Source organism: Silene latifolia, chromosome 4 (assembly GCF_048544455.1).
Source record: "Silene latifolia isolate original U9 population chromosome 4, ASM4854445v1, whole genome shotgun sequence".
Lineage (NCBI taxonomy): Eukaryota > Viridiplantae > Streptophyta > Magnoliopsida > Caryophyllales > Caryophyllaceae > Silene > Silene latifolia.
The window spans coordinates 73,696,481-73,717,583 of record NC_133529.1 but is presented as its reverse complement, the minus strand read 5'-3'; the positions used below and the strand labels follow the sequence as shown (position 1 = coordinate 73,717,583).

Genomic DNA, 21,103 nt, shown 5'->3' with positions numbered 1-21,103 from the left:
GTGGGACACGAACGCCCCAAAGTGGCCGTAAAATCAACTACTTTATTGGACTGAAAAAGTATCTTACTCCCTTACCAAAGTGTCTGGTTCTAATATCAACAATTTTAGAAGTTTTCCAAGATAGAATTGATAAAGAGAGAGATTTTAGCTAAATAGTGAAAAACAAAGTTTAGAAGCTATAATGAGGGGTGTTAACTACTCTTGGCCTTGCTCGTCTCAAGAACAAAAATTCGATCTCGAGCCGATCTCGAGCTTACCCGAGCTTCCTTTCAAGCTTTTGAGCTTTAACGCGAGCTCGAGCCAAATTCGAGCTCAAATTGAGCCCATATATAATTGCTAATTTTTTATTTTTTTGCTTCCAATAAATAAAAGGCGCAAAAAGTTATATTAAGAATATTTGACAAATTGAATTTGATATGATGATCAAAAATATAATTATGATAAAATATTTTTACAACATATAAGGAATATCTTATCTAATCACACATGTTCGAAAAAGCTTTTTTCGAAATGAGCCGTTTTGCTCGAACTCGTTATGCTCTCGAGCCGAAAAAATGTCGAGCTCGCACGAAGCTTTGACCGAATTTGACCGAGCCGATCTCGAGTATAATAATAATTTATGGTCATGATCGATAATAATACTCGAACTTAGAGCTGCATCTTTTATTGGAGTATCTTGTTTGGATCCACCAAAATTAAATTAAATTTAATGGAACTTTCTATCTTGCGGCTTAATCCAAACAGTGTCATCATTATTACAATTATTTGAAACTATAATCGCTATGCTTTGGAAGAACATATTGAGCTAAATTAGCACTTTATTCAACAAGAGACTAATTCTCACAAATTACAATTATATTAGCCATCGTGTTCATGAGGCCGGCGAGTGCTAAACAGAATAGTCCCCACTCTACGAAAGGCGCGTCACAGCAGCGTGTATTGCATCTGCAAGATGAGGGATAGTCTTCAAGCTCAGTCCAGCCATGCTTATCCTCCTGGTTCAGAGCAGATTAAAAAAATAGTAATGAATCATAATCTAATACCATGGTGTTATTACACTAGTAATGTGAAACCACTCGTCAAATATAAAAGGGAAGTCATAAAAACTTGGTATTTACCCGTCAGATGTCATATAAATATGGTACTCTTTGGTCATGAAAGTCACTTGCTCCTTGTTTAGTCCCGTAAAAGTAAACATCCCAATTTGCTTGATTATGTGACTCCAGTCCCCAGGTGTACCTGGCCAAACCGCAGTAATAAGTGTGAGAAGAGACTTCATTGAGTGAGGAGTACTCATAATCCGGTTTCCAACAACGTCAGCGTCAAAATTACATTTGTGGCTTCCTGATATATATACTCGGTTCTTTGAAACATATACGGAGGATAAAGCAGGTTCGAGAACAAGTTCTTCCAAGCCTAATAATGTCTAAAAATAAGCTTTTTCTAACTTCATTGTTAGTTAACTTTGACATCGAAATGAGATTTACAACAAAGCATACACTTAGCAAGTCAAATATAGCTTAAAAAGGATTTAAAAATTCACCTTTAGTTCGCAAAGCCTCGAAGAGTTTCTTTCTCATAGTAATAATACGGTCAGCCATTGCCTTCAACTCGCCCGACCATTCGTTGAACATAGATCTATAACCATAAACAAACATTAAAATCCAATGCGGAGTATATGGCATTGACAAATAGATACATCTAGTATGTTGACACTATTTCTGCTACAATAACATTGGTGAGTCTTGCATAAGACGTTCTCACATGTGAGACCACACCAAATTCTTGTGATTCCTCATTTAATTATATGGTTAATAGTTGGTCTCACACTCTCACAAGTAAGACCATACCATACTCAGTATAAGTTTTTGAGTAACCCCATTACCCTTAGAGCTACCCTTAGAGCTGGCAGGTGTGACCCGACCCGAACCTAAGAAAACTCGACCCGACAGAACCCGAGAATATTACAACCCGAAACAGACGACCAACCCGACCCGATGACGACCCGTAACACGACATGACCTGAAACCAACACAACCCGATGACCCGATTTTCAGTGACCCGGCCCAGACCCGACCCGACCCGATACAATTGATGAATCGACAACTATTAAGCTTAATATTGATAAAAATGAAAGTGATTTTATATTTAGATTGATATGTTTGACTTAATAATGAAGTAATTAAACCAAATAATGGTTAAAAACTAAATTTAATGGTAAAAAATTGAAGTAATGTGATAAAGTAACCGGACCCGATAATGACACGACCCAAACCCGACCAGGTACATCATTTTACCCGAAATGACCCGACCCGATACAACATTTGACCCAGAATGACCCGACCCGATAATGACCTGAACCCAATATGACCCGACTCGACTTGACTCGACTTGACCCGACCCAGACCCAAATCCAAACCCGACCTGACTGTCCCGATTGCCACCTCTAATTACGCTAATGTCTTAAAGGCTCCTATCTATGGTGAGATGGCAGAGGGGGTTAGATATATGCAACCTTCACCATGTTCTCCATGATGGTTAAAGATAGTCTTAAAGATAACCAACATTGCTACTAGGTACAAATGGTTTTCTCTTGGCGTCTAATTGGAAAGCCCAAGTATTTAACAAGTCTTGAACAAGAATTACCTGTCTCGAAGAATTGTAGCCACAATTGATGCACCATGAAGAGGAGGATTGGAGTACATGGGCCTAATGACTAGTTTAAGCTGACTTTCCACCTTGTTGGCCACATCAGCAGTCTTGCACACCTGACAATATTAAACAAATCACGGGTCATCAAGCATAAAGCATAGGGTCTTGGTGAGCTACATGGACCTTATGGTGTCCGCACGTCCTTACAATGCTTAAGGCTCCAACACGTTCCCCGTAAAGACCCATGTTTTTGGCGTAACTCTGAGCCAGGAGACATTCACCACCGTCTGCCACAAACATTCTAACCGCCTGCGCATCTGCATTTAAGCTTCCACTTGCAAATCCCTACAACGAAGATTAGAATTAGCAGATGTATCACACGACTATTTATACTATTCTAGTCTGTTTATAAATAAGTGTCATTTAGTACACTTGCTCTTTCCTCAGTTAGATGTCATCCAGTACAATGAGACACAGAATTAACAGATTTAGCACACAACCATTTACAGTAATCTTCTGTTGATATATTAACTGTCAAGAAGTACATGTGCTCTTTCCCACAATTAATTAATACTCGGTATCAATTCTCATGCTCTTGTCCACAAAATAGTAGCCAAATTTCCGGCATTACGCTCAAAGAGATTAATTGAATCATCTTTATTCTCTCACAATATAGTACACCTATGTAAATACGTTCAAATATGCAGGTGGGAGTCGTGGGACGTACTGAGCTTTCCATTATGATTTCTTGCATAGTTGTGTCTTGGTAGTAAAATTATAGAAAACAATGAATGCCAAGTCCATGAAAGTAGATGTACCTGATAAGCACTATCAAAGAATGGTAGCAATCCTTTTGATCTGATCAATTGCCTGATTTTCTCCCACTGTTCAAGTGTTGGGTCAACACCAGTAGGATTATGAGCACATGCATGAAGGAGCACAATATCGCCAGCTGGAGCTGAACCAAGGTCTTCTGTGAGGCCTGATACCCCCAAAAACAAGGGCATGAGATAAGAAAAGAAGGGGAAAACGCACCAGATGACTAGATATTAATTCTCTTGATACCAGTACTATGATTAATCGAAAAGAGTTGTTACTTAAGCAGGTTTACAAAGTTATGGAGAGTAAGAGCATAATTATAAACCTTGAAAATGTAATCCACGTGTCGCGGGATCATAATAACGGTAAGTCTTGACAGTTAGGCCTGATAATGTGAAAATCTTTGGGTGGTTTCCCCATGTTGGTAGAGGAATGTATATCGTCTTCTGCAGCAGAGAGTACAATTCATTTACTTCGTATTGATATAAAAGCTAGTCTCTTGAAAGATGGTCTAATGTTAACATTACGTGCATCCAAGACCAACTCATTTGACTATAAAGCCCACCCGCCCCACCCATACACCCATCCCCCATCTACTGAAAGAATAGGTGAACTCACAAATTTTCCCTCCAAAACGAAATCGGAATTACTTTTTCACATACGGACTTTACTCTTTCACATACATTTTTTCATTAAATTTCCATATCATACCCGTATTTCTAACTTAAACAAATTAAGTTTTATATGTAACTTTTTCCCTAAAATTGAATCTAATTGTTCTAAAAACTTGAACAATGAATTATAATTCCCCCATTACTGAAATAATTTAGTCGATTAGCAATTATTAAAATGTTTTGTTGAAATTATTTGGGTTTACAATTAGTGAAATTAATCTATGTAATTATTTATTAATTAGGGTTTATGGTTATTGAAAGGAAGTAAGTAAAAGTGACGGCATTCATACTAGTGTGAACAGTGTCTACCGGCAATTTCTTCTTTGACAAAAGATCAGTACGTGGCCACATGAATGACATGATGCAATGAAGATTTGATTGGTGGGACGGTAAGACAGGAAGTTCTACTTTCCTGGACAAATATTAATCGCATCTCGCATATCAAATAATCGATTGGTGGTGCAGAAAATGGGTGGTCAAACCATCACACTGTCGTCGGGGCATGGTCGGCTGGGGTACGGGTCGCATGGAATGTGGTTGGACGAAGTGGGTTGTCGAAGGGAGGTGAAGGGAAAGGAGATGAAAAAGATCAAATGACTAAGGGAGAAAAAAAAATGACAAGGGTATAATTGTAAAAGACGTATGTGAAAAAGTACAACCCTTTTAAATAAGTAAGTTATTAATAATTTAATTGTATAACTAAATAAGGAAATTAATAAATAAAATGTATTTCATTATATAATTCTTTTCATTAAAATTAATCTTTTCATCAATTTATATAATTTTCACTAAACACTAAACTATAATATTTTAATTAAAATATAAATAAAGCCAAAAAAGAAACTATTAAATCTTTAACTGATGTTATTATTTGATAATGACTTGACTCATACTATATATAAACAAAACTATAAATCGTTCTGATTAATTTCATGACAAAAAAATATTTGAGAGAATTTATAAATTGGAATCATTAGCTTTGTGGTATAAAAATACTTCTTTTAAAAAAATATGTTTGAGTACATTACTCAATTCTCTTGGATTAATTCACTTTTTTTTTTTTCTCGAAACAAAATACAATAACGAGAAAAATGAACAATTATTGAGATACCACTATTATTTTAGTGGTTCAATTTTACTCAATTTTCTTGAATAATTTTACAGTTCAATTTTTTTTCCCTCATATCAAAATATAGTGACGTGAAATATGAAAAATTAATGAGGTGTTAATTTAACATGATTAAGTAATACAAAAAAATAAAAACTCTATAAATACCGCGCATCGCTTGATCTAAACTAGTATCTACACTACCTCAAAAGATACATACCCGATTTTATCAATCATATGGATTTGTCGGAATTGCCGCATACGGGAATTACGGTTTCAAATAAAATTGTGTTGATCCAAAAACTAGTTTGAGAAGGTTGTGCTCAACAGAAAAATACCTGATGATGATGTCTTGCTAAAAATTCACCTCCTACTCTCAATGAGCCCGTTCCAGATAAACACTGAACAGTAGCAACTCTATTTTCTCTAATGGCGGGACTATTATCATTTATACGCATCCAAGAAGGGAAAAGAACACTTATTAGGCTCATGAAAACAACCAACAAACATAATGAATGACGTAGACCAATAAAAAAGAACGTTGCAAATTCAACAGCTTTGAAATATCTATACATATTTTTATCAGTACCATTTCTGTATTAGTTATACGTGCATCAGTTATTCTGTTACTTTCAGCAGAAATTCAAGTGTTATCATGATAATTATCCAAGACGTGCTAGACTTAAGTAGTATTTCATCAATTTGACAATTTATAAAGAACAATTTATGCTTGTTCAATGCAATTTATAGTTCAATGCATCATTTGTTATCTTGGCACATTTATGATTGTCTGACTGTCCTATGGGCTATTAACAAAATCGGCTGCATTTGCTACTACTACTACCAATTGTGCTACATAGAACATATGCGAGCACAAAATTACACTTCTGATGACCTCTCAAGTAACTAACATAATAATCACGAGTTCATGATAACTTCAGCAACTCGTGTAAACACATCACACATCAGGTCAAAAACATATGTATATAGTAGGATTGCATTTTTTAATATATATTACGCACCCTCAAATATCTATAAGCGCACACTTATTCAGTAAAGTTATAGTCGCATTTACAGCCACAAATATTAAAACTAGAGATAGTGAGTTTACTAATAGTCATGAGTTACCTGTCATCACCAAACATGAGTTTTGCACTGAGCTTATTGAATTCTGCGAGCCCGGTAATAGGAAGGTATTCCTTCACTCTCGACCTACAAAAAAATGATCAAAATACCTGTAAATCGTCTTCCCTAAGTGAGGTGCAGAATTATATAGAATAATAACAACTGATTTACTTGCCTATCATTAGTAAGTATCTGTTCAGCTCTTCTCACCACATTTAAAACCAGAGGTTTACCTTCCTGAAATAGGCAATATGTAAGTAAGAGTGAAAAGGTCAACAAAAGTTTACAAGGCATTACTTTAAAACCTTAAAGCACGTCGTCATCAAGAAAACTAATGCAGCTTTTCTAATCAGTTGTTATCAGTAGAATTAAGTTTGTTGAGAGCCTCTGGCCAACCCACGGCTACTCCATAGTTTCAATAGTTGGTCTTGTATGAGACTGTCTCACATGTGAAACGACCCACAAATCATTATGTATTTCTCAATTAATTATAGTGGTAACAGGCTGCTCATAAATGCCTAAGTATTGTGTAGTTTCAATGTATATCCCTACACCATCTAAACTGAATTTTGTTTTTAATGTTTAAAATTAAATACAATAGCGAATTGGAGTTATGTTGAAACACCATAGAAAATGAGCCCGTCGGATCATAGAACAGAAATTGCTCCTAAAGTGAATTTTCAGTGTCGCAAATTTCTGTTCGTGAAGGCATACAGTTGAAATATGGGATCTGCTAATGAGAGGATAATGACTAATGAGCAATACAGAAAGATTACCTCTGTTCGGTAAGCACCAACTCCCAAATTCAATTTTACAGGACTTGGATCTTTGTTGTACGCAACAGTTACCTATTAACAAAGGCATTGAGAAGCAGTTTAAAAGCTATTGACCAAAAATAACATTTTGCTCTCGGGTTAACACTTAACAGTTAACACCCTGAAAAGTTAAAAATAACTACTCCCTCGTTGCAGTACTTGGTATATAAGTCCTATAGGTAGCTATTGCAGGAAAAACAGCATTATGATTTATGATTGAGAACAACAACAACATTACCCCAGTGCCTCAATGGCTCCTGCAGATTACGGTGTAAGGGGGGGTCGGATGTACACGGTCTTACCCTTGTGTTAGCAACACAAAGAGACTGTTCAAGACTGAGCACAGAAAAATAAAGATTATATGTTTTACAATTGACTGAGAAAAAGGCACAAATGAAAAACAAATAAAGATTATATGTTTTATATGATTTCTTTTTCTTATCTGTTTTTCTGAATTCATAAGTCTATCTTACAGATTCTTACTTCCAACATATTCTGTTGCCATTGCAAACTAGACAGTCGTAACCAAAAACATACTCCCTCCTTCTCAATCATTTATTTACCTTTTGTATTCTTTGTGGGGGGTATTTTAATGAAAAGTAAATAAATGATTGAAACGCAGGGAGTGTTACATACATACCATTAAAACATACGGAGTAGATTATTTAAATAGTCCAAATGACAAAAGGAAACGGAAAGAAACGAAGAGGATCCTCGTAAACAAAAGCCATCCCATGCAAAATCAAATAAATATAGAGATCAACACAAATCATAAACATTAAATAAGATTAAACAGAAGAAGAAGAAAAAGCAAACCCAGAAATCATTTCCATAAAGATCCAACATAAGAAGATGATGATAAAGGAAAGGAATAATAATACCCCAAGAATAGGATCTTCAGGAGCTTTAACAAGATGGGCAAATGCAGAATTAGCATGAAACCCAGAAGTAATTGACGGGTATACCCCTTGATTATCAGAAGACTCCATTGTTGAGACTTCCAAATGTCGTGCTAACGTACTCAATCTTCTACCTGCTGTAGCTGAGCTATCAGATGATAACATTGATGCCTCCTGTTTATCATCATCCATTTTTTTTTTGAATGAAAATTGTAACCACTTTTGTATATATAATCTGTGTTTCTTGTTTCGTAATTTTTCGAGTCGTGGCAGAAATGGGAAATGTTGCGTGCGAAAACAAAGAGGAGATCGGGAATGGGACCCGCTTTGGAAATGGGCTGTCAACTTTCTACTTTGTCAACCTGACATTTGGAACTTTTTTCGAGGTAAAATGACACTGTAACCCTTATCCACTAAGTCTTTCTTAAATACGGAATATCCACCTTAAATCTTAAAAAGGTCAAATATTATCACACGGTGGTAATTAAAATAAATTTCTTGGCATATCTCAAGCAAATTGCCCTGTGATTTGGTATGTATTTAGGCTCCGTTTGACAAAGCATTTTAGGTATCTGATTTGGTCAGAGTAACTTATTTGACCAAAATTTCAAGTATCTTATTTTTTTTTTTGTAAGCGTTTGGCAAGTAGCTTATTTAATCTAATAAGTTACCTGAAATGAAATGCCACCTAGAGTAGCATTTGAAATTTAAGGTATCTGATTTGGTTTGATTTTCCGTTTTTACCCTTTAAATCTTTACTATTAAATAATTATCATATCTTTTATGTCATTTCATCAAAATCAGTTACCTTTTCAGTTAATTTGCCAAAAAATTTTTTTAATATAATCAACTATCTTATCAGTTCCTAATTTTCAGTTCAGCTACCTTATCAGTTACCTTTTCAGTTTTAGTTAGTTTTTTAGTTTTCAGCTAGTTTTACCAAACAGAGTCTTAATCTTTCTTAAGCTTAACACGCGTGTCCATCTTAAAAGAGAATTTGTGAACCCTTTTGGTTAACTTACATGCCACGGTTCAACTATCTCAAATAGCTTGTTTCTTTTCGGGAAAAAAATGTGAGGGCAAACTATTTGTAGTCAAATGGATGGACGTAAGATCATGAACAAAGTCGTTATCAAACGTAGCAGGTTTGCTATGTACCACAAAGAAACAGAAATTGGTAAACGAAAATATGTAAAAGACAAAGCCGCTACTTGACGGATTGCCTTTGCTTAATGGGTGACTTTTATCCTTGTAAAATCGTATTTTGTTTTGGATCAGGGAAAAGTCTCAATGAGAGATAGCGTCAATACAAAAGAATGCGATAATCTTTATCGTTTGATGACTTGGGTACGTAATTGTTTGTTTTATGGAAAGTGGGTACGTAATTGTTGCATTGTTGGTATAAGGATAGACATTGATCTACTCCATAGCTAAAGGTTTTTATTCCCGTCTTTTTTGTGAGAGTAAAGGTTTTTTTGGATTCCCGTTGAGACTTTTCATACCCATTTGTGAGAGTATTTGATACATTGAGATATTAAAAAGTGATAAAAAAAATTGTAAAAAAAATATTTTTATATTTTTATTTGATTAAATTTTATCTACATGATTTAATAGTATAAAAATTATTATTAAAAAAAATTGTATTTTGAAGATTTTTTTAGCTTTGATTGATTTCTAACCCCATACCCCCAAAATTGAACCAAACACAAGGTGTGAAGTATCAAGATTCCAACCCGATACCACCTGGTCTGAACCAAACACCCCCTTAGTTGAGTTTTGGGGTTAAAGTTCAAAATTTGTCAATGTGTTCTTTGTGGCTTTAACTAGCATTTTATACGGTCACTTCTAGGAGTATTATTGATTGCCTTGCTTTAACTTGGAACTTGATCACTCTCAATGACCGGAGAAAAAAAAAAAAAAACATAAATGAATAGAAAAAATCAATGATGTCTCTCCGGTTTTTCAACTTCTATTAACCCTAAACAAGAAGCAATGTATTAGAATGGGAAACGCTTGCCTAATCTTAATTCAGTTCCGTCTTGTTTCAGACCGCCTTATTTCAGACCGCAATAAGACCTCTCACAAGTGAGAAGCACATGGGTGGTGGGACACCCCCATGTGCTTTCCCACTCACACCTTAAATGGGTTTTTTGTGAGAGGAAATGATATCGTCTGACCATTTCAGACGGATAGGGCGGTCTGAAATAAGAATTTGTGATCTTAATTAAGCAACCAGTATGTGTTTTGTGTTTGCAATGATCTTAGTACAATCAAGAGCCCTAAACCATGTTGTCATTCCAAGTTTAAATGTTCCGTTTTCCATCTCATATTCTCACTCCATAAATACATATCTTATCAATATCTCAACCCATCAAACCTATTACTCCCTCCATTCAACTCCACATTACAAGTTTGTTTTTTCACATTTGTCAAATAAGATCCCACATGAATATATTTTCACTTATGTATCGAGAGAAAATCAAAATTGAATGTTCACTTGTGAATAGTGTACAAAATAAAAACTTGTAATGTGGAGTTGAAAGGAGGGTCAGGGAGTATTAGACAAGGAACGTATAATGACTTTGGTCGATCACATCATTCACGTGTAAAACCATCTTGTTCTGCGCATTCAATGCACATTACCAGCAAACAAAAGTCAGCCGAGCGTGGGAAGAGAGAGGTGGTGGTGCTATCATAGCTTATGGAGCAATTAACATAATACGGAGTAAAACCCAGGAGTATGATTGACATAATTATTCAGTCGAGCAAAGTTTTCCGCATATCTCAACATTAGATTTCTCCAGCACAAAAAAAAACACGCTTCCCATCTCACCACATTCTACTGTTGTAAAAGCTATTGGTGAGAAGGGAAATAATAATACATCTAAGATTGAAAAGAAAAAAAGTGCAAGTTAAATAGAGGGGCGAGAAAAGAAGGTGGTGGTTGGTTCAAACAAAATTGTTATCAAGTAATCTACTCCAACTTTATCCTGTCCATCTCATTCATCACACCTTCAAGCTGCAGTTGCAAACATTTGAATGTCAGTATCGACAGTAATTGCTAAAGCCTAACTACAACTTAGAAACTGCAACCAAGAGACTAATGTGCAAGTGATCTTCCTACCTTGGCAATTTGACGGAGAAAGTAATCGCCATATCGCTTGGATGGCTTAGATTCAACAAGGTGGATCATATCCTGCACCAACAAAGAAAAAAAAAAAAACATGACGAGGTAACAGTCTAAACTCCAAATCACAAATTCCAGCAGATATCAATCTAAAAACATGACTAGGTAACACCTAACAGTTCATGATTTTGTCATCGTGTCACGTCATTCCTTTTCACCATTTTTCAGCCCTTCCCCTCATCATTTCCACAACTTCTCAATTCTAATCAAAAAACCGTCACTCATGATATTACTGTTGTATCATCTTACTATCTATACAAAAAAAAGACACCAGAATTACGGAATTCAAGAGAGTTAGGAAACTAGACATACATCATCAAGATAGAAATCAATGTCTGCATTGGAGATAATTTTTCCCTCGGCACCAACAGTATGTGTTTTGTGTTTGTATGTCATCAAGATTGTCCTGACGTGAAGAAGCAACCAACTAGTTAATTACCTCCAAAAAATTGAAACCGAAAGATGAACTGCAGTACTAGAAAACTCCAACCTCAAAGTAGCTTCGTCCACTTCCATGTGAGTAGCAAGCTTCCCAAGAGAGATGGTAGAGTAAACCTTCAAGAAGGTTCTAACACCAGCCAACAATTGTTGCTGCTTTACTTCATAAAGGAACAGCTTCAGCTGTAGTCTGTAAGCATCCTGTGTAGGACAGATTTACTAGATAAGCACAAGGAAAGCACCCGAGACCGGCAAATCACAATCGAAAGATATTTTACACTGAATGAACATAAGGCCCATCCATAGAGTTGCGAAAATGAACAGATATTTTACAGAGAACGAACAGATAATCTGTAGACAATGAACACGGAATTTACAGATAGGTTATAAAATCAACCAATATAGTGTTACGACAGGCATAAGTAGAAAAGCACAAGTAAATAGTGATCACTGATTTGATCACCATATCTACTGCATGCTTTACAAGAAAAATGACCAAGTAAAGGAAGCACTGACTTTCATCATCATGAAACTATAAGGCCTGTCCATCCATAGCCTAATATTATTGATAATATATAGAACCTATGTTGCCCGGACTCGGTCACAAGTATCCGACACGGGTACTTGTCTAAGTGTCGGATTCATCTATTTTATTAAAAAAAATCATGTTTTTGGTCTAAAATGAAGTGTCCGAGTGTGCAGTGTCCAACACGGATACGTGAGGTAATAATGAAGAGTCCGAGCAACATATAGAACATTTTAAGACTAAACACACCAACTCATGCAGATAGGACGGGAAAACTTCTCCATCTCAAAGCATTGATTTTAAAAATTTTGGTAATGTCCAAGCATCAGAAAGCGAAAAACGCTTGAAAATCATGTGTCATCCACTATAGATAAAAGGCAGATGGCAAAATAAAAGCAACGGTCATAACATGTTCCATTAGAAGTGCTATTGCCTCCTCCAAAGATTAAAGGTAAAAACTAATCAGTTTCAAAATTAGACCACTACTTCACTTGCACGACTACAAGGTTCATAAAGAAGTAAAAGGTCCGTCTTAAGTTAATTACTCCCTTTGTTCCAACGAATAGTCCACGTATTCCATTTAGTTCGGCTCACAAATAGTTTATGCTTCCTTTTATGTTTGCATTGTGTTGCGGAGAGTGGTCTTGTACTCCCTACAATACTTGCATGTGCTTACATGAAAAACCAATCTAAAGGCACATGTAAACTATTCACAGGGATAACAAGATGAATTAACAGCACACCTGATTGTAATTGACAAGAGGTTCAATATAGTTTGGAGCTGATGGAGTGATAAATTTGGGGCATGCGTACGAAAATAGCTCGTCGTACAAGGCAAATGCCTCATCGTCATATCTTTGCATCCTATTCATCTTCTCTCCATACTTCTCCCTCAACTGAGAATTCACAGTTTCCTCTACAAGCTTCGTCTGAGGACAAAGAGAAATACAAACTGCCAGCAAAGCATACATCTGCTCATTTTTCTTCAGTATTTGCTCATACTGTGGCGATTTTTGATGATACTGTTTTGTCTTATAAATATAAGACAGAACTTTGTTGAATTCACGAATCGCAACAACGTATCTGCCAAAAGAAGAGCATCAACAGGTTAGTTTACATTCATTAGCTTCAATAACAAAACCCAGAAGAAGGAAAGCATGCAAACCTTCGTAGCATGAGGTTTGCAAAGCCATAATGATAGATAGTGGAGATGTGGCTTCCTATGACGGTGGTGTATACACCTTGCTGACTTATGTCAATCGGCTTTAGACACTTCAATCCAGTGTGGTAATCCCCCAGCAGACAGTGGACCCTAAGCAAGCCGACCATGCTGAAATACCCCAATACCCGCAATACATTACTTCCTCCACTATAATCATACCCATCGTTTGCAGTAAATTGTTCCAGGCCAACTTTTTCCTGCTCCAAAATCTCGATGATCATGGACTTGTCAACCAGTGCTTGCAGATAGTTTAGCACACCATACACACTCCAAGCCTGAAGAAGAACATATAACAAAATATGAGTACAATCTTCAATATCAAACTTAAAGGAAGAGTTCACGTTCGATTACTCAAATTGACCAACAAATAAAACTCCCCCGGTGATAACACAACCAATTGGAAGTAACTTCCTACAACTTAACTACATAAAAAAGACTCCAGAAGCACAATATCAACAATGAAATATCACAACAGTACACCAAGTAGAAGGAAAAAACATGTAACGTTACTACGACATCATGTAATGTCCTTGCAACCGAGTCAGATTAATACTTGTGTTCAAATGTCGCCATGATAACACAGACAGCTGCAAACTTTTGCTAGTCAACCATGTGAAAAGGTTTATACCATTAAATGTCAGCCATGTTGCGCCATATAACCATTAACAAGACACAAACTTTAACCATCCAATTTCAAACAAGATATCAGCCATAACATCAAACTATCTAAAACTTAACTGACTCAAAGAAGACTCCTGCACACCATTAACAATGCATATCACATCTTTTACATTAACAATGCAAATTTCACTTGAAATCAACACAGAAAAACAAAAAGCCTAACATAAAATAAACTCAAATAACACAAATTTACCTCGAAATAAACATAAAATCGGCGCAAAATTAACAAATAGGCTAACATTAAGCGAATTTAACTTGAAATAAACACGAAACAACAAAATAACTTAGTCGAAAAATGATTTAACATATCAATCAATCAAATTAAACACAAGAAAACACGAAATCGAACGGAGCCAAACGGATCAAACCAAAATTCGACCTGATCAAACTGCCTCAATAAAGCAATCTCCTGATCAGTTTTACTCTTCATCTTAGCCCTAAACTGACAAAAACTCTGAAACTGATAAACAAACTCATCAACCATATCCCAAAGCCACTGATTTGGAAGCTGCATATTCACAACACCATGCAACACAACCTGAAACAAATTACAGTAATTATCCCATGAATCAATACGATGTTTCAGCGAAGGCGAAAGCCGAGCAAACAAATGTCGAAACCACATCTCGCGATACAATAGGCAGAACACATGGTCATTATCGACGTAAGGTGCGACAGCGTCGACGGAAGGCCATGGCGTATCTTTGAAGAGACGATCGGATAAACTTTGGAAAGAAGTTTCGTACATCTGGTGGATTTCATATACGTTTTTGTCGCGGATGTGGCGATAGAGGTGTACTACGAAGGTTTTGACTGAGTCTGGGACGAAGTTTGGATCGTATGCATCAATGGCGGTTGTGTTGGAGGATGGTGGGAGGTGGTCATCGAGTGTCGCCGCCATTGGAGAGGTGAAGGGGGGGTAAGGGGATTTTTTAGGGTTTATAGTATAAGGGATTCGGATAGATGAGTGAGAGAGTGTCAAGAGATTGGGAATTTTGTATAATAGACCTGGGAAGCGGGTGTGATATATTCTCCGCCTCCGTTTCGGGTTTTGGTTTGGTTAAGATAAACTAATTACAAAAACTAGCTATATAAGGGTATAGGCAGGATTATGCTTCTACATTAGCATTCTTAAGCATTCTTACTACGACCTAAAATTTAATCTTCCTAACTATCATTGAGATGCGTTGTTGCTTGTCTTGAAAGATCCTGAAATTACGATCAAAGCAGATATGATGAACCACGGCCGCAAGAGTGACTCTAAACTAGACCTGATAATGGGCCAGGCTGAGCGGGGTTCGGGCAATAAAACAGCCAGATATATGGGCCGAGCTGGGTCGGGCCTAGATTCTGGGTTGGCTTGATGATGATAGTAGCAAAGGTTTTGTGATAGACAGATAATCGAAACTAAAGAGACATTAATTTATGTGATGAAAGGAAGAAGAAAATGGTTGAAATGAATGAAGAACATGGAAAAATGCAATGTGGAAAGATGGAAGATAGTTAGGACTAAAGTGTGTTAATGCGTATTTTGAAATAATATAAGGCCTTGTTTGGTAAATAACGGATTAATTTCAGTATAAGCAGATCAGATTTTATCAGAAGGTTTGACTAGCGTATTATAATTAGCAGAATTAATTTGAGTGTTTGGTAATTGACGGATTACGATTAGTAAATTATTAATTTTCTTTGTAAAATGGAATAAAATTTCCTATTTTATAATATGCTAACCAATCTGCTGGGGTAAGCAGCATATTGTAAAACAGCATATTGATCCCAAATATATTGTTTTAATATGGTGTTTACCAAACACTAAAATTAGCATATTATTGGTCAAACATGCTAAAACCCTTAAATATGCTAAAAATCGCCCAATATACTGTTTACCAAACACACCCTAAGAAGGACATCCATAAAATAGATTATTACCATTAATTAGTCTTAAATCATATTAGAAGGTCTAATTTAAGCAAAGTTTTAATCTTTTAATAACTAGTTTTCAAATACAATTCTTTCAAACTTCAATTTGTTTATTTTGATACAATTCTAGGTCCTAGTAATCAATATTAGGCGGTTTAGGGATGATTAGTAAGACATTAAATTTTACGTTTTCTAATTTTTTTAGTTGTTTTTGTCTTTGTCATTAAAACATCAATCAAAATCGATTTCATAAATTAAAACATAAATCAACAAGCCACATCTGACTTCTACAGTCAGAACCACCCTAATAATAGACGAATGAATGTGTGCGCCTCTTCAAAGAGACGCATAGGCAGCTGCGCATATTCTTAGTGTGGCTCTGTCTCTAGTCTATCCGTCCAAGTGTAGGCTATTTTAGTTAATATTAATCGACTAATAACCGCATTATCGCATGGTCAATACGTATATTAGCCATGTTAATAATATTTTGCATTTTTTTCTTTTATTCTTTTCCAAGTCTTTTAGTCCTTTCAAATCATTTTTTATTTCGTTCATTTACATCTAATGCATTGTATATTATTGCTTGTTTATGTTATTTCACATGCAGTTAATGTAAACTCTCACTTAAACGTTTAATTCTATTTATCTAAATTTCACCGATTTATTCTATTTCATATATTAGGTTTAAAACACTGAATGTTCCGTTGCATGCATTTACCGATCAATTACAAACTATAAAACCCCAATCGATTAGTAAAGGTCGCTATAGAGCGGGTGTGATTGAGTGTTCGATTAAATAACTTCCCAATACGTACCCTCATCCCCTTGCTCATATCTGTGAACATTCGTGTTTGCAGGTATATGAGAGTTGTTCTAGACATTGAATACTAAGGGAAATGAATCTTTATCTTTAGCGTTCATGTCATTTTCTACTTTGTGCTTAATTTCACATATCATAAATTATATTCGAACGATTTCCAAATTTTCCACAATAATTTGACGACAACTCCTAGTTGCAGGCTCGTTCAAATTTTTCATTGGTATCAAACCCATTATGTGCCTCCTGGGGGGGCTCCGCGGGCGAGTGTTGTTGCTTCACGGTTGCGCACGCGGATGACGTTGGTCAACTGATGCAAGATTCTCCTTTGGAGAATAAGCAACGTATCTAATTGTTATATTATTATGATTACAGAATAATTACCACTTAATGTTGACATTAAACATCATCAGAGGGTATTTTGAATTCCGACTCGAGTTTTACGTTTAGAACTCGGTTTTCTGTCCCGGAGTATCGCGAAGCTTGTGACATGTAGAAAAAAATTTTGATATTAAAAATCTTTTCCGAGTACCGCGAAGAATCGTTTCATGAATTGTCAACATCATACCTTTATCGAAGACATGTTGTAATCCGATTATCATCGGGTGTTTTTCGAAAGTCACAGACATTGGGCATGTACAATAATATATGATTGTGTATGTGTATTTAGTGAGATAAAGGAGGTAGAGAGAGAGAGTGTGTGTACGTGTGTGTGGAGGTTGACATCTTTAGTGCACCTCCTTTACCTTTACCCAAATGAGGGTATGTACATCATTAGGTTGACATCATTGCATTGCATCACTAGATGGTATCACTAATATAACTTGTATGAGCCGCCAGATGCTGGTTATTGGACCTTTATGGCCACTCGAGCCCAAGTGGCCCATTAGGAGTCTAGCCAATATGTATCTGAGGATTTATCCCCCATCAATGTTGCTTCGGGAAATTAAGGTACTAAGTCAGTTACTTAACATATTATTTGGAGATGCTCTAAACTCACTTCAAATACTTGGTGATTTAAGTATCAAAATGGGACTACGGAAAACGCAAAAATGGCAATTAGCCCCCATAACGTTAGCTAATTGTGAGATTAGGCTCCATAACTTACAAATGTAGTAATTAGGCCCCATAACTTTGGCAAAAAGTGAAATCTAACTCAATTTCTCTTTCCATCTTAAATCATATCATTAAATAATTTTATATATAATTTCATTGTACACTAAATAATTATTAACATTTTAAACTAGTTTTGTAACCCGTGAAAAATCACGAGCCTTGTTAACGTCTTTTTTCGCTTGTCGTGAGTATTTGTTTGTTTATGTTACTATTATAAAGTTGTGTTCATAAAGAATTATTTTGTATAGGTTAGATAACGATGACATATGGCGTGTCATCATAGATAAAATTATCCAATAGCTCTTTCATATATATACTAAACTGATATAATTAAATTAAAATTATTTTTTGTTAATTTTTCAAGAGAAAAAATGAATTTGTAAATTTCAACTTTGGGTAATGTGGTAAGATGTATTTGTAGCTCTACCCTTATTAGTAGAATACTACTTTTGGTACCCGGGCAATATGCACGGCCTAGCTCAAATTTCATGTGATTAAACACATATAATTTTCTTTTGTTTTTTTTATAAAATAAATAAACTTATGAAAATTGATTCCTATAAAGCCTATTTTTAGGACTCGTAAACTCATGCGATGTTTTGGACGGTCGAATAAGTCTCTTGGAAAAAAAATAAAGACAATAGGGAAAATTTAATTAGTTATACCATTTTATCCGTAATTGGTCACTCTTTCATTAAAAAAATGTCGACGTTTTCTCGTCTTAAGTTAAGACCGTCCTAAGAAAGACTTACTGAAAGTTTAAATAAGATTTGTGACACCAATAACAGCGAGACCATTTTTTTTTGGGTTTTGTGTTAGGATTTATAATTCGTAATAATTTAAATCTATTTTAACCATGGCAATTGATGTGTCCATTTTATATATGATTTTACCCCTAATCCCCTATATTAGCTCGATTTTACTTGTTATTGCACTATTATTAGTGTATTTGTGAGCTAAATTCTGTGTTCTAGTGTCTTTGTGTGTTTTCATCGTATTTTGTAGGAATGGAGCTTTTAGTAGCTTTTCCCGTCAAATTAACAAGCACTAGAGTTCACGAGGCTAGAAGAAACAAGACTTAACCATGTAGGGGCGTTTTGGAAAATTCTGAGCATACACTACAAGGATAACACGGCATAGTGACGGACGAACCCGTCACTATTTAGCCTTTCACGTCACAAAAAGCGGGTTTGTGACGGATTGCCCGTCACAAACAGGCGTCAATGCAAATGGTCACAAAAAGCGGGTTTGTGACGGCAATTCCGTGACAAATGTCTTTGGGACAGATTTGTGACGGATATTCCGTCGCATACTCTCTTCCAAATGCCACCTGTCTCCCGTCACAAAATTAAAGCATGTAACGGATAATCTGTCACATGCACAGTAATTTGTGACGGATTATCCGTCACAAATTACTGTGCATGTGACGAATTATCCGTCACATAAGCTGGGTACTATTCACATTTGTGACGGATTAGCCGTCACAAATTACTGTGCTTGTGACGGATTATCCGTCATAAATGGTTGTACTTGCGACAGACTTGTGACGGCTATTCCGTCACATACCAGTGCAGCATTTTTTAAAAAAACCAGCAGATTTGTTGCTGGCCACAATGCACGTAGCATTGTTTCAGTAAAATCTGCAATATATCACACAAATTCGTCGACCGCAAAGCAGGAATCTATTTCAAAGTCGACTGCAAAGCGGGAACCAATCAACAATACGTTTCATACCAACACCAACACTGAATCATAGAGATAAAGGTTGTCTTTTATATATAAAATCTAATATAAGTTAGTGGTTTACATAAACTTCATCAAATCTAATTTATCAAGTTTTAAAATTTGATTTTTATTTAAGAAACTAATAATTTACCTAATCAGGGTGATGTGCTGACCACCAAATAGACGACCATCATCCGTGAAGTCGTCTCTACCAAATGGAGTCGGGCCACCTGAGCACGTGGTGGGGGGTCCATCCATACTTCTCAGCCAAGAACGCCTCCATGCTATCTCCTTTGTGCTTCTGGGTCATCATTTCCATATCCATCCTACCTATTTTCTTTCGCAATTGACTATTTTCCATTGTAACTCGAGAAAGCAAACTAGGTGAGTAATAAGAAATTGAGTGACGACCAATCTTATTAGCGGGAGGATCGTACAACTCCGGTGCCGCTTACCCAGTACCCCACACGCGCAACTTCTGATCAAAGCCTCCAGCGGCATTATAGTACGACTCGTACGAATCTGGTCGTACTCCCCGGGGCATTGGCTGGTTCATTAGTTAATGGCACCCAGCCTGAAAAAGTAATAAGTAAGGAAAAAGTGTTAGTTAGAATTTAAATTGAATAATACCTTACTAATTTATAAAATAACATAAGAAGGCTAATTTAGCCTCTATTGACATGACAAGTAGCCGTACAAATCATTTTTTCTAATTAAATCGATTAAAGAAACTTAAGTCAGTTTGTTCTGCTCGAGGGTTAATCCAGTTGCCATGCTTATCTTTCTTGGACTTCTCCATGAGCTGGTACGGTGTGGCTTTAGGACCCTGAAAAAAGTATATGAAAAAAATATTATTAAAGATCTACAATCGTTAATTCTTTGTTATGAGAAAACTAAGTTATGAAATACACTAAGAATAAATTTTGAAATGAAATAAGAAATTTTATAAATTTGGAAATTCAAATGCACTTACCAATTCCTTAAAAACCAAAACTGCATTCTTCCTTCCGAGAGCGTGAGTTGCTAATGCTTTCCCATCTTTCGATCCCGACTTCTATTTGCCTTATTTGTTTGAGAACTTTTAGCAAATTCGGGATTCTCTTTTGGCCTTTTCTTCAATCTCTCCCAATGTGTGACGCAAAGCCAATCTGACTTATTCTTTGCGATGACGGCATTGCCGATACACTGGGTAATCCGCCTCTAAACCCGTCTCTCCCACTCAGCCCTAAGGGGATATCCTTCTTTGTCGGCCCGAACACTATCCTGAAATTGCAAAAAATGAATTGTTATTAGTAGATAAATAAAAATTATTATTTAAGAATAAAAATATTATTAAAGAATGAACTTATTATTAAATCAAATAATTATTTTTCAGCAAA

At 35.9% G+C, this 21,103-nt stretch overlaps 2 protein-coding genes across 2 annotated transcripts; both read right to left on the bottom strand.

The window, feature by feature from the left end:
• Positions 1 to 639: 639 nt before the first annotated feature.
• On the bottom strand, positions 640 to 8,488 carry LOC141653581 (aspartate aminotransferase, cytoplasmic). Its single transcript, XM_074461402.1, has 12 exons — positions 8,075 to 8,488; positions 7,155 to 7,226; positions 6,554 to 6,615; positions 6,382 to 6,465; positions 5,592 to 5,691; positions 3,797 to 3,917; positions 3,471 to 3,634; positions 2,860 to 2,997; positions 2,647 to 2,768; positions 1,544 to 1,638; positions 1,119 to 1,239; positions 640 to 995 (listed from the first exon to the last, which is right to left on the bottom strand). Exons 1-12 carry the CDS (start codon positions 8,282 to 8,284, stop codon positions 911 to 913), a joined length of 1,374 nt encoding a protein of 457 aa, XP_074317503.1. The 5' UTR covers positions 8,285 to 8,488; the 3' UTR covers positions 640 to 910.
• Positions 8,489 to 10,815: 2,327 nt separating this feature from the next.
• On the bottom strand, positions 10,816 to 15,330 carry LOC141653580 (uncharacterized). Its single transcript, XM_074461401.1, has 7 exons — positions 14,526 to 15,330; positions 13,409 to 13,740; positions 12,987 to 13,326; positions 11,770 to 11,918; positions 11,592 to 11,685; positions 11,217 to 11,288; positions 10,816 to 11,111 (listed from the first exon to the last, which is right to left on the bottom strand). Exons 1-7 carry the CDS (start codon positions 15,045 to 15,047, stop codon positions 11,067 to 11,069), a joined length of 1,554 nt encoding a protein of 517 aa, XP_074317502.1. The 5' UTR covers positions 15,048 to 15,330; the 3' UTR covers positions 10,816 to 11,066.
• Positions 15,331 to 21,103: the final 5,773 nt, after the last annotated feature.

What these genes read in the sequence shown, in the direction of transcription:
- LOC141653581 (XM_074461402.1), bottom strand. Translation starts at nt 8,284, where the DNA reads ATGGATGATGATAAACAGGAGGCATCAATGTTATCATCTGATAGCTCA. An exon ending in CTGAAGATCCTATTCTTGGG is followed by an intron (nt 7,227 to 8,074) that starts GTATTATTATTC and finishes CTTTGTTAATAG; the next exon opens with GTAACTGTTGCGTACAACAA. An exon ending in TAGCAAGACATCATCATCAG is followed by an intron (nt 3,918 to 5,591) that starts GTATTTTTCTGT and finishes TCTCTGCTGCAG; the next exon opens with AAGACGATATACATTCCTCT.
- LOC141653580 (XM_074461401.1), bottom strand. Translation starts at nt 15,047, where the DNA reads ATGGCGGCGACACTCGATGACCACCTCCCACCATCCTCCAACACAACC. An exon ending in TATTGAGGCAGTTTGATCAG is followed by an intron (nt 13,741 to 14,525) that starts GTCGAATTTTGG and finishes GTTCTTCTTCAG; the next exon opens with GCTTGGAGTGTGTATGGTGT. An exon ending in CTCTTGTCAATTACAATCAG is followed by an intron (nt 11,919 to 12,986) that starts GTGTGCTGTTAA and finishes TGTCCTACACAG; the next exon opens with GATGCTTACAGACTACAGCT.